The 13,602-nt window shown below is 47.5% G+C and overlaps 1 protein-coding gene across 1 annotated transcript in view; it reads left to right on the top strand.

Annotated features, from left to right (window-relative positions):
- Positions 1 to 13,602, top strand: part of LOC136444253 (vitellogenin-like) — a 31,418-nt gene that overhangs the window by 15,844 nt on the left and 1,972 nt on the right. Inside the window, exons 22-36 of the mRNA XM_066441768.1 lie at positions 69 to 275; positions 597 to 758; positions 1,739 to 1,912; positions 2,265 to 2,474; positions 3,014 to 3,154; positions 3,998 to 4,134; positions 5,302 to 5,490; positions 7,436 to 7,547; positions 8,576 to 8,659; positions 9,886 to 10,093; positions 10,563 to 10,732; positions 11,392 to 11,519; positions 12,375 to 12,459; positions 12,684 to 12,863; positions 13,370 to 13,526. Coding sequence (XP_066297865.1) covers positions 69 to 275; positions 597 to 758; positions 1,739 to 1,912; positions 2,265 to 2,474; positions 3,014 to 3,154; positions 3,998 to 4,134; positions 5,302 to 5,490; positions 7,436 to 7,547; positions 8,576 to 8,659; positions 9,886 to 10,093; positions 10,563 to 10,732; positions 11,392 to 11,519; positions 12,375 to 12,459; positions 12,684 to 12,863; positions 13,370 to 13,526 — 2,344 coding nt within the window. The remainder of the gene's footprint in view (positions 1 to 68; positions 276 to 596; positions 759 to 1,738; positions 1,913 to 2,264; positions 2,475 to 3,013; positions 3,155 to 3,997; positions 4,135 to 5,301; positions 5,491 to 7,435; positions 7,548 to 8,575; positions 8,660 to 9,885; positions 10,094 to 10,562; positions 10,733 to 11,391; positions 11,520 to 12,374; positions 12,460 to 12,683; positions 12,864 to 13,369; positions 13,527 to 13,602) is intronic.

Below are 13,602 nucleotides of genomic sequence, written 5' to 3'. Positions count from 1 at the left end.
TATCCTATACTGCTCTTTTCTGGTAGACAACTTGTTTGATGTTCTGTTCTCTGTGTTTGTGGTGAAAGGTGACCTTGGACATGAAGAACCGCAACCACAAGGTGACCTTCCAGACGCCCGAGAAGGAACGCGAGCTGCTGGTGCTCAAGTCCCGCCCCATCGTCTTCACCGAGGAGACGGCGGTCCGCAAGACGCAAGGCGCCAAGCAGGTGAAGGGCACGCTGAGGAAGGAGATCACCATCCAGGGCGAGAAGGTTCAGAAGTTCCCCAGCCAGGTCAGCTAGTTTCTGTTTGTTTGTTTGGCATAACAGGTAAACCGCCTTCAAGTGTAACACACCAATTATGCATACTAAGTACCAGCTGCGTTAATTTTGAACCACTCACATCGGGACGGGCCCCTACTCTTTACACGACTATCCTCACTCCACTCCGGTGTAAAAATGGGTACCTGCCTTCGGTTGGGAAGGTAAACGGCGGTGGACGGAGAGGGATGGGTTTTACCTTCCAATACCGTGCCCTGGACACAGTGGATAGCAATAAACTGCCCACATGGCCTCAAAAGGCTGTGGGACTAACTTTACTTTGTATCTTTCCAGATGAAGACTGCGTGGGGCAGGCAGGCCCTCGGCCTGGAGTTCGCCCTGCAGTCCAGCATGATCTCCCGCCTGAACAAGGAGAGGAGCGCCCCCTACCAGCCCCTGACCGGTCCCGTGGAACTGCGTCTGGCAGTCAGACCCGGAGAGAACAGGCCCGAGGAGGTCCGTTAGTTTGTTTGTTTAATACTATAAATTCTATAATACTATAAATTACAATACAATACAATAGATATATTGTTTAATTCTCTCTCTCTCTCTCTCTCTCTCTCTCTCTATATATATATATATATATAGTTTAATACTATAAATATGCTATAAATTCATTTAAGTTCGTGGCAATTTTGCTAAGGCCCCCATACCTCTAGAAGTTCCTTTATTGATGTTTTTAAAAGACATTTGCGGAGAACATATGTGTATACGTGTATGATGAAATGCCATGTAGTAGAAATATTATTTACGATTGCGATTTTGTAAGCAAATTTTAAATATTACGGAGCCAACATGTGTAAATACAACAAAATTCAGGCTATTTAAAGCCTGCCGGTTGTGTAATAAAAATCAATCAATCAATCAATCTATCAGTCAGAAGGCGTCACTGAGTGCCCGAAATTGGATCCGTGTAACCCTTGTATTCATTAACTGAAATATGAAGCACGATATATAAGCGTGTTTAAGAGACAGCAAAACATACACGACGTACATAAATTCGTTCTTCATCTGTCAAATGGTTGCTCGCTACGCGGTCACAGCACCATGTGGGAAGGGGGTGTAACAGAAAGTTGCCTTCAGAGTTGTCAGGTCTATAGAATACGCATACAAATACAATTTCCGGTTTCATTCTGTAGCCAACATGTGTTGAACTGTTGACTCTAGGTTGAGATCGAATGACAACACAGGGCTTGAAACACCAGCTAACGCGTGTTGTATTGTTGATTGTAGGTTGAGATCGAATGACAACACAGGGCTTGAAACACCAGCTAACACGCGTTGAACTGTTGACTGTAGGTTGAGATTGAGTGGCAATACAGGGCTTGCCTTGAAACACCAGCTAACGCGTGTTGCACTGTTGACTGTAGGTTGAGATCGACTGACAACACAGGGCTTGAAACAACAGCTAACACGTGTTGAACTGTTGACTGTAGGTTGAGATCGTGTGCCGCCCCAGGGCGGTTCCCGCCACCTCCTCCGAGGAGAACTCTAGCGAACAGAGATCCGCGGAGCAGCCGAGCGCCATGCGGCTTGAGCTCGACATCCGCGCCAAACACCCTCAACAGGACCGCAACATGATGATCAAGATTCAGACCAAGGATGAGCAGGTTTGTTTATGTGTTTGTTTATAAGATCTCCATCCGCCTCATCTGAGCTCTCCTTAGTGCTGAACTGCCATCCACTGTTGTTATATCCTTTTATCAATGTCATCCAACTGCAGCCAATGAGCTTGCGAAAGAGAACATAACTGTCGAAAGGTGGACACTATAGAAAGGCTTCTTTATATTTTAGTTAAAAATACACCAAAGTTACTAGTACAGTTTAACCTTATACCGTAGGTCTAAAATTCGAAATTTCCCTTGTGTTGGAAGGTTGAGGTGGACCCCCTCCGGCGTGAGTTAGACGCAGCTGTTTGTTCATTTGTTTGTTTATTTATTTATTCATCTATTTGTTTACCAGGTTGAGATTGACCCCCGCCGGCGTGAGATAGACGCGTCGACGGAGAGGAGGTACCCTCGGAAGCTGCTGCTCCGTTCTCCGCGGGAGAAGGAGCCTGCGGTATCCGCCGAGACCCAGCAGCAGGGTCGGGAGGACGGCAAGCAGCAGACCCGCAAGACCATCGCCATCCAGATCGAGCGGTCCCGCATCCCGGACCTGGAGTCCTGGGACGTGAGTTCAGATTCTTACAGCAGAACGCATCAGTAGGTTTTATGTACATGTATTTATTCAGTGACTGGACGAGACCCGTAGATCATCATGTTTTAAACAAAAGTATTAATTGAAATGTAGACAAATCTAAGCCTAGTAAAATAGAAAACGAAGATAAGGCAAATGGCAAATACAAATAGCACATATAATAATGATAATTACAATGATATTGAGGGCTACGTCAAATATTATGCAAAATTTTAAGAATCTACATGGTGCTAGATTGATTGTCAATGAGTAATATGACTTTCCTTTCCACAGTTTACGGCATGTATACTGTAAAAACCCAAAGGGGCGAGTACGACGCTCCCGGGATTAGAACCCGTGCCAATCCCGATCCGCACGACTTGGGAATTCAACGCGCTAACCACTAGGCTAAAGGGTCCGGACCAGTTAGACTGGTCAGTTAGTGGAGGTTGATCCCCACTATTACATATGGACAAACTTGCCAGATACGTCACCGACTTCCCATGAGTAATACCATCTTTCTTGTCCCGCAGTTTAAGGGTTGTGCGGAAATGCAGCTGGAGTACCCGACCTTCAGGGACTCCCGTCTGATCCAGGACGGCGTCGTGAAGACGAAGGTGGACGCCAAGTGGGGGGCGGACTGCTCCGGCAGGGGGCCCAGGGTGCAGATCGACGTACGTTTAAAACTATGAAACTTTATTGACAATACTACATGGTAGGGGGTGTCCCTGTGGTGTAGTGGTCTGCGCTTCTGTCTCTCACCACATCTGGTTCAAATTACTTGGACCAGAAGGACTGGGGTTCAAGCCCCAGGTAGGACACCTCTGGACGAGAGGCGCAGTGAGTCATACCAAAGACTTTATAAAAATGGTACATACTTCTGAAACAGTATGGAAGTTAAACACACTCCGCTGCCAGTGGACTAGCCCCCTGCTGCAGTGATTGCACCACAGTGTGGCCCAGGGCTATGAAACGGAGATGGGCACCGCCCTATACATCAATAATGGTGTGGGAGGATTTTAGCTAACTACATGGTAGACTGGATCTACTGGACTATAGCGCTAGGCACATACTGCTACAGTATTGGAAACACCGACGTCTTAACGAACAACCACCGACTATGGAGTCGGCTGGACATGGAAGACATGGAAAGATCCATCTTAAGGACACGATATGATGAGAAACAGCAGCACAAATCATCGGAAATAGAGTTAAACAAGAGAATTTTACCTGTCGACGTTTTGGTGCCACCCTCCACCAACAGAGTACAGTAAAATTCTTGCAGATTTGTTTGGGAGGGGATCCATGGTGCAGCATTTGGGAAAGAGTACCGTAGTTGAACACACACCACTATCAGTGGACTAGCCCCCTGCTGTAGTGATTGCACGAAGTTGTGTGACCCAAGGGCTATAGATGGGCGCCACCCTATGCACTTTCTAATGTGGGAAGGACTTTTTAACTACACGTGTATCTACAATAGGACTTTGGGCAAAATTCCTGTCATGACTCCGTTTCAGGCGAAGTTCCAGAAGTCGGTGCAGCAGCGTCGCTTCGAGCGTCAGGAGGAGGCAGCGGAGTGGGACAGCAGGAACAGCGGGGAGGGGCTGACCCAGTCCCAGGAGCTGAGGCTGGAGTCTCTCCTCGACACCGTACAGTACGTTTCAACACCATCATTAATCCTACAAACTGTAAAATTCACATCTAAGATATAGTAAAGAACAGCGGGGAGGGGGGGGGGGAGGGCTGACCCAGTCCCAGGAGCTGAGGCTGGAGTCTCTCCTCGACACCGTACAGTACGTTTCAACACCATCATTAATCCTAAAAACTGTAAAATTCACATCTAAGACATAATAAAGACAGCGGGTTGGGACTGACCCAGTCCCAGGAGCTGAGGCTGGAGTCTCTCCTGGACACAGTACAGTACGTTTCAATACTGTCGTTCTTCTTAGTGTTTTCTGTTATTACTTAGAGACGGTAAAATTCACATCTAAGACACAATAAAGAACAGCGCAGAGGGACTGACCCAGTCTCAGTCTCTCATGGACACCGTCCAGTACGTTTATCATTTCAATACTCCTTCAACGATGTACTTATGCCTTTATTATTGTTCATTAAGACAGTAAGCGTATCATGTGTAAGGGGTGAAGTCTGCCGTCTCTGTCGAGATGATGTTCAGTGCCTGTTTACTATCCCTACACATGTTCAGGACCCTGTGAGAGTAGTATGGGTAAGGGGATGAAGTCTGCCATCTCCGATTGTTGAGATGATGTTCAATGCCTGTGCTATATCCCTGCACATGTTCAGGACCCTGTGAGACTGTAACAGTAGTATGGGTAAAGGGGCGAAGTCCGCCATCTCTGTTTGTTGTGATGATTTTCAGTGCCTGTTCTATATCCCTGCACATGTTCAGGACCCTGTGAGACTATAAGAGTAGTATGGGTTAGGGGATGAAGTCTGCCATCTCCGATTGTCTGTTGTGATGATTTTCAATGCCTGTTCTATATCCCTGCACATGTTCAGGACCCTGTGAGAGTAGTATGGGTAAGGGGTGAAGCCTGCCATCTCTGATTGTTGAGATGATGTTCAGTGCCTGTTTACTATCCCTGCACATGTTCAGGACCCTGTGAGACTGCAAGAGTAGTATGGGTAAGGGGGTGAAGTCTCCCATCTCTATTGAGATGATGTTCAGTGCCTGTTCTATATCCCTGCACATGTTCAGGACCCTGTGAGACTGCAAGAGTAGTATGGGTAAGGGGGTGAAGTCTCCCATCTCTATTGAGATGATGTTCAGTGCCTGTTCTATATCCCTGCACATGTTCAGGACCCTATGGATGTGGGAGCCGAAGCCAGAGAGGAATTCCCGCTCCGTCCAGGAGTCCTCCAGTATGGAGAAGTCTCGGGAGAGCAGTTCCCGCTCCGCCCAGGAGTCCTCTAGCATGGAGAGGTCTCGGGAGAGCAGTGGGTCTTCTGAGGAGATCCAGTTCAAGAAGCTGAGGGGCAACCTGTACAAGTAGGGATTTTTCTAGACACCTGAGACCAATGATTATTTTCCATACATTTACTAGTAATATAGAACTCCATGGGAGCTACTTGAAACAGAAAGAAAACAGACATCACATAATAAATAGAAAGTTACCTATTATGTATCATCATTTGCCAGGCTAGTTATAGCTTACCATTGCTATAACTTTATGATCCAAAAGAAAAACCATGCCGCCTAAAACCATTCACTATGTAACCTTTCATGCAGGGTGGTTAGGGTTGTTGACTTAGGATCTGAAGGTTCTGAGTTTGAATCCCAAGCAGACTCTGGCACTCCTGGGTCTACCAGAGTCTGCTTGGGATTCGAACTCAGAACCAATAGGTTCTAATTCAACAACCCTTACCACCCTGCCACCTAAAACCGTTCACCATGTAAACCTCTCCCCCCAGACATCGCCTGAAAGACCTTCGTCACGGGCAGCAGTACTCCTGTACCTGCCAGGGTCTATTTGGGATTCGAATCCTAACCACTAGGCCATCTTGCCACCAAAAAAAAACCGATCACCGTGTAAACCTTTCCCCGCAGGCAGTGCCTGAAGGACCGCCGTGAAGGGCAGCGGTACTTCCGGGCCTGCCAGGGTCTGCTTGAGATTCAAACCTTTAGATTCTTAGTCAACAACCCTAACCATCCTACCACCTAAAACGGTTCACCTCTCTCCCCCCAGACATTGCCTGAAAGACCTTCGTCAAAGGCAGCAACCCTAACCACTAGGCTATCTTGCCACCCAAAACCGTTCACCATGTAAACCTTTCCCCCAGACAGTGCCTGAAGGACCGCCGTGAAGGGCAGCAGTACTTCCGGGCCTGCCAGGGTCTGCTTGAGATTCGAACTCAGAACCTTTAGATTCTTAGTCAACAACCCTAACCATCCTACCACCTAAAACGGTTCACCTCTCTCCCCCCAGACATTGCCTGAAAGACCTTCGCCAAAGGCAGCAACCCTAACCACTAGGCCATCTTGCCACCCAAAACCGTTCACCATGTAAACCTCTCCCCCCAGACATTGCCTGAAAGACCTTCCTCACAGGCAGCAGTACTCCTGTACCTGCCAGGGTTTATTTGGGATTCGAACCCTAACCACTAGGCCATCTTGCCACCCAAAAAAAAACGTTCACCGTGTAAACCTTTCCCCCCAGACATTGCCTGAAAGACCTTCCTCACAGGCAGCAGTACTCCTGTACCTGCCAGGGTCTGCTTGAGATTCGAACTCAGAACCTTTAGATTCTTAGTCAACAACCCTAACCATCCTACCACCTAAAACGGTTCACCTCTCTCCCCCCAGACATTGCCTGAAAGACCTTTGTCAAAGGCAGCAACCCTAACCACTAGGCTATCTTGCCACCCAAAACCGTTCACTATCTAAACCTCTCCCCCCAGACATTGCCTGAAAGACCTTCGTCAAAGGCAGCAACCCTAAACCACTAGGCTATCTTGCCACCCAAAACCGTTCACCGTGTAAACCTTTCCCCCCAGGCAGTGCCTGAAGGACCGGCGTGACGGCCAGCGGTACTCCCGTGCCTGCCAGGGTCTGCTTGAGATTTGAACTCAGAACCTTTAGATTCTTAGTCAACAACCCTAACCATCCTACCCACAGGCGGTAGGCAAAGGTATTGTCGTTGAATAGCTGCTGAAGTTCCGATCGTGATGAAGTACTCAGCGTGTTTGGCGGTTTTCGGCAATGTTCGGCAAAGCCGAACTCTGTCTGGGCGAGCCCCGTAGAGGTAATTAGCAAAGGACGACGGGAGAAACCATCCCCGCTAATGAGGGGGGGGCATTTCCGGAGTGAGAGACAGGAGAAACCGTCTTCGGGAGCATTTGAGCGAAAACATGTACCGCGGCGGTTACCCAACATAAATACCGTAGCCTAAAGCCTGTGTCCTACCACCTAAAACGGTTCACCTCTCTCCCCCCAGGCAGTGCCTGAAGGACCGGCGTGACGGACAGCGGTACTCCCGTGCCTGCCAGGAGGCCGTGCGCCAGCGCAGCCAGCTCAGGGAGCTCGATGCCGAGATCCAGTTCCAGAACGTGAGTTCATTTTTTGGCGACGCCTCAGGGGCGAGCCAAATTGATATATGTTGTGTGCAGTTTGCAAGAATTCTAGGAATTGCACAGGAATGTGAACGTCTATGGGACGACAACTCAAGAATGCCTGGATGTATTGTCTTCATATTTTGTGAAAGATTTTCATACATTGGACAACTTGTGTTATTTGAGTAGAGAAGGTGATCAACTGATATGATTTATGCGAGGTCCTTATTTGCATGTCGGCTAAAAACGAAAACATTAACAGAGATCACCGTCGCCATGGCAACATCTTAAATGTTGCCAAGCTTGTTCTACCTGTCCATTAGTCTGGTTAACTGTTTACTGGTTTACTCCTGAGCGGCTTCTGCCTGGTGATAGCCCTTTGCCTTCTATGGTCTGACAAAACACTGAACGTCAGCACAAAACAAGTATATAGAGCAGTGTCTGAATGTCTTAAACCTTCATCGAAATATATAGAGCATTTCTACTGACAGCTAGGCTAATATCAATAGTTGGTTGGTTAAAACTTCATAGAAAATGTCAACGATTTATCATCGGTTGACACCTGTTCATATCTCAGCTATCATGAGCTGCCTTCTATTGTTCCTGATCAAGGTCACTAACCATTGGACGCTACTTATTGATAAGCATTATAAAACATATCAAAACAAGCTGCTAGGGGGCCCAAACCTACACCACTTCTTTATTACATCACAAGCTATCTGCCACCCAAAAATCAAGACCATAGCACGTCCAGTTCAAAATATACGAAAATGGAAGTTCTGCTGCAGTACCAAGGTCACATACCAGGGGGCCCAAAATCGACCGTGAATTTCGACTCCACAACACCTGCCCACTTACCAAATATCATCGTAATCCATCCAGAGGTTCTTGAGTTATGCTGACTACAATAGTCCGGAAACACACACACACACACACAGACACGCCAAAAACAATATCTCCATTTTTCATGGAGATGATAAGCATGAAAAACTTTTCAACCCGTTAACTTTGCCTGTATCTTGCAGATCCCCGCGTGGCTGGAGCAGACCTGCCTGGCCGCCCACAGCTACATCCTCAACAGCCTTTACAGCCGCAGCGCCGTCAGACAGGTCTGCTTGTTTGGTTGTTTGTTTGTATTTATTTCAATTCGCTCAAATTTCAACCACTTAACGCCCGGACAGACTCTTACAAACACTCATTTTTCCCCCGCACAATCCCCAAGTGGAACGCCCTGCCTGGCGCTGTTGTTACGGCTCCCACCGTTGAGTCATACCGCGCCAGGCTGGAGGCCTGCCCGCCTTAGCCTGGGACCTCCTCCCCTCCTACTTTGCCCCTCGCGGGGTTATCTGGGGGCAACAAATATGATAATGATGATGATGGTGTGGCACAATCTGTAGGGTGTTTCGCCCACAACCGAGAGGTCCCGGGTTTGAAACCACCGATATGCCCTGATGTTATGCCCTTGGGAAAGGCAGTTTACACGACTTTCCTCACTTCACTCAGGTGTAAATGAGTACCTAGCTTCGGTTAGGGACGTCCCTCGGATAAGACGTTAAATGGATCTGGAGGTCCGGTGTTTGAGGAGAGCCACGCCTCTTGCACGTTAAAGAACCCACCGCACTTATCGAAAAGAGTAGGGGTCCTTCCCGGTGTGTGTGGATCATATCAAAATCTGTCCGGATATGCAGCTTGTACTCTTCAGTACAAACCTGGTGTGTTACGCCATGAGGTGGTTTACCGGGTATGCAATACAAACAAATTCGCCACAAAACAAGGCTCACTGTGAGCCACTCAGAGTGTTTTGGATTAAACTAACTGGGTTGTGATAACAGATATTTGCTAACCTTTTGTTTACTTGAAAAGCATTTTTAGGAAAGCATTCACGACCAGTGGAAGAATAGCAGCTCTACAGTGAGCTTTACTGGATTGGTATCACGTCTACTTTCATTGTCACCTGAGTCTAGTGAGGAAATAACTGTAAGGGGCAACATTGTACTAGGGATTTGAACCCAGAATCTTTAGATTTTAAGTCCACAATCCTAACCAGAACCTTGGCACCCCAGGTAAATACTGCACATAGCGTCCGTCTTCTTTGTCACGACCAGTGGAAGGAACAGCTCTGCAGTGAGCTAAACTCGTGCGATATCACTATCACCTCAGATGGCGGCGTCAAATCAACCACCCCCCAACCAGATCCGAGTGCACGCTACTCTGAGTCGAGTGAGGAAATAATTGTAAAGTGCCTTCCCCAAGGGCGCAACATTGTACTTGGGATTTGAACCCAGGACCTTTAGATTCTGCATTCCTAACCAGAACCTTGGCACCTCATTATCAGGTGGGCGTTGCCAACCCCCCCAACCAGATCCGTGTGCGCGCGACTCTGGACCGGGCTGAGCGCGAGATGAACGTCACGATCCGGACGCCGCGCCAGGACCACAACATCAGCCGCCTCCCGATGGCCTGGGCCCCGGTCTGGTTCCCGTCTACAAGGAAGACCCTCACCGAGCAGGCCATGGACACGGCCACCAAGAACAAGTACACACGTGAGTACATAAAGCTTTCACTCACTCACTCACTCACCCACTCACCGAGCAGGCCATGGACACGGCCACCAAGAACAACTTGAGTACACACATGAGTACATAAAGCTTTCACTCACTCACTGAGAAGAAGGTAGCGGTCAGACAAAATACAGATTATATGAATAAAGTCCTTATCATCCATATTACACAAATAGCCTTAATAAATTCATAGATACATATCCTTAAGATTGCGTGATTGCTATCCCTAATAAACCTATAAACACAGGTTGTAATCCTTACATAAAATGGTATCACAACAACACAAGCCTGTTCAACAAGGCTGTCGGGTATGAATGGTGATCAATTCAGACATACAGACATGGGAAACTGAACTGCATTTTTTGACATCAGAGTGAAATCTCAAATTCTACCAAGTGAGATTCAGAATATTTGGACCGCATCATTTCTAACACCATTCTTTCCTACCCAGCCTTCTGCAAGGTTCAGTCCAACGACAAGATCCGCACCTTCGACGATGTTGAGTACAAGTACAGGCTGAGCAAGTGCGACCACATTCTGGCCAAGGACGCCTCCCCCGAGGAGAAGTTCATGGTTCTCGTCAACAAGCCCGAGGAACGCAAGCCGGAGAAGACTGTTAAGGTTGGTCTGTTTGTTTGTCTGTCTGTCTATATCTCTGTCTGTCAAAGCTGAGGAGCACAGGCCTGAGAAGACTGTTAAGGTTCGTTTGTGTTCAATTTCAAAGTGACCAGTGTTAGATTTTTTAAGGTCTCATTCATGAGTTTTTTCGCCCCATAGGTTTACATGTTATAATACATGTTTTATATGGGCGCATTCGTAATTAATGAAGCTATAGGAAATACACCAATACCTTAACGATCTCGCTCAATGCAAGGCACGTCTAAGCATAATGTGGCTAAAGTGAGAGATAACGGTGTATGTTTGTCTCGTAGGTTATATTCGGTGGGAAAGTAGTGGGCTGGGAGGGAGTTCCATAGTTTTGCTGTTTGTGGGAAAAAAGCTATTACCGTAGAATGACTTTGAGGCTGGTAGTTGTACAGTATAGTGGTGTGAGTCAGAGGTGGTACGCTGGAAAAATTCTCTGTGGCGAGACGAGAAGTGAAAGTTCATCGGAAAAAGATTAAAATAATACACAACTGCCCCCCAGTATTGCACAACTGCAGAACTTGGAGATCCTCAACCTGTTTAACAACCAGATTGAGGTAAGGAAAAGGCTGGAATTTTTTACCTAAAATGCTGAATATGTGTTTCAACTATTCCTTCACCATTTCATCCTACAGGTCTTCATCAAGAGCACCAAGATCGAGTTGAGGGTTCCTCGCGGCTCCTCGAGTGAGGAGGTGCAGAGCCAGGAGGCTGCCTGGGAGGATCAGGAGTGGAGGCAGAGCCAGGAGAAACGACAGACCAGGTATGGCGAATTTTCTACTGTCTGTATATGATTTCATCAGGTTGGTAGGACAAAGGATATTATACACAACCAGGAAATCTCACCTGCTGACGTTTTGGTGTCTGTTAGACACCTTCTTCTGAGCTTCTGACTGGAAGTGTTCTCGCTGCAAAAGCGCCACCTACTCCGGCTACTTATAGCGGCGAGAAGCAGTACTACAGTCAGAAGCTCTGAAGAAGGTGTCTGACAGACACCGAAACGTCAGCAGGTGAGATTTACTTGTTGTGTAAAAAGAAATCTGCAATATCTGGCATTCTGTACTGATAATTCTACTGCTACTGCACGTTCAAAGCTTAGTCAGGAGAACAAACCGAGCAGGTACGGTGACTTGGAGAATGGCATTCTGTACTGTTACCGACTAGTGCTTGAACAGTACAGGGGTTACTACTAGTCTCTACCAGACTAACCACGCCGGCTATAGGGGAGTTTTGCCACCATAGGCTTTCATTTGCAGGCTCCAAGGGGGAGATGTTAACCTTCTCGTGGACTAACTCTCCTGGCCAATTGTTCCTTTTTAATTCTACGATCCGTATCCACTTAGGAAGGCCTGCTAGAGGCTAGGTTACTACTACTACTACGTCTACTGCTACTACTACTATTACTAGAACACGTACAGAGGTGACCGATGACCATTACTAAGAACAGGAGTGAAGTGAGGAAGGCCGTGTAAACTGCCTTTCCCAAGGGCACAAGATCGGTGGCATGGTAGGATTCGAACTCGGGACCTCTTGGTTCTGAGCCGAACGCTCTGCCGTTGCGCCACACGACCCCAAGATTGGAGATGAAACTTCCACTATTTTTGTTTGTGCCCTTCAGCCAGCAGACCTCGGCCGAGAGCAGGTCCAAGTCCAAGTCCATGGAGTGGACCAGCGTTGAGGAGGAGCAGCACCTGCACAAGCCGGTAGGTGTTGCTGCCTTTCTGTGACGCTTTAAGTTTTACATTCGTGCTGAGGCCACTTATCTTAATAGAGTGTTTGCCTTTTATTGGGAAAATTGAGGGGGAGGGGGTCAAACCCCGCCCGGGTCGTACCAAAGGCTATGTAAAAAATGGCACATGCTTTCTCTTGTTGATTGGATGTATCCTCGGTAGTGGAGGGTTAATTGGCTTGCTACTTTAACCCTCAGATCGAGGTGACCATCGACGGACGTCAGGTTCCGATCCAGTCCGGCGAGGTCAAGACCATCCGTCACCAGACCACCGGCAAGGTCATCTGCACCCTGTATTGCCATGGCAACGGCATCCAGCTGAAGTCACCCCAGCACGGCCTGAAGGTTAAGGTCGACAACCACAACGTTGAGGTCAAGGTGCGTACAGGATGCTACATGCATTGCGCAATCATGGTCACATCCTGACACTCATATGAAAGACTGAATGATGTTTCCAGATACATTTCAAACTGTTAGCATCATATTGCCTGACCACTTTAAAGGAAAGATGCTGCGGTCCATACAAACTGGGTGCAAAGAAGTGCTAACTAAAGGGATTAAAAAAGCAACGAAAAGAGACAGGTGGGCAGAGGAAGAAATTCCTCCTCCCTAAACACAGTAACCTTCCATTATCTTAGCAATTTCATTTCATGCTTTTCTGGTATCAAACTTAATATAAAAATACTTTTTCCAAGTCTTTCTGCTTCACTATCCTTTGGAAAGGGGGCCTTATCGAGAGGTGTTACTAAGGGGTGACCTGGTGTGCTTGACTGAAAACGCGAGCCATAGCAAAACTGCATTGCTCTATTACTAGCCTTTAAAAGCATCATGCGCCACCTATATAGAGGATGTCTGCGGTATCTTACATCAATATCCCACTACAGGTGTCTCACGACTACCGCAAGAAGCTGGTCGGTCTGTGTGGCAACTTTGACGGCGAGCAGTCTAAGGAGTACGAGGGTCCTCGTGAGGAGGTCTACAAGTCTCCCAAGGAGTTCGGTCTGTCTTACCTGGTGCCCAGCAAGCAGTGCGAGGTGCAGGGTAAGTCTCACCTGTGCTTGACAATGCTACTTAAGATTTAAAGATTCTACAAGTCTCCCAAGGAGTTCGGTCTTTC

The sequence above is a fragment of the Branchiostoma lanceolatum genome, chromosome 11 (assembly GCF_035083965.1).
Source record: "Branchiostoma lanceolatum isolate klBraLanc5 chromosome 11, klBraLanc5.hap2, whole genome shotgun sequence".
NCBI lineage: Eukaryota > Metazoa > Chordata > Leptocardii > Amphioxiformes > Branchiostomatidae > Branchiostoma > Branchiostoma lanceolatum.
This window is presented reverse-complemented; position numbering and strand designations above follow the sequence as displayed.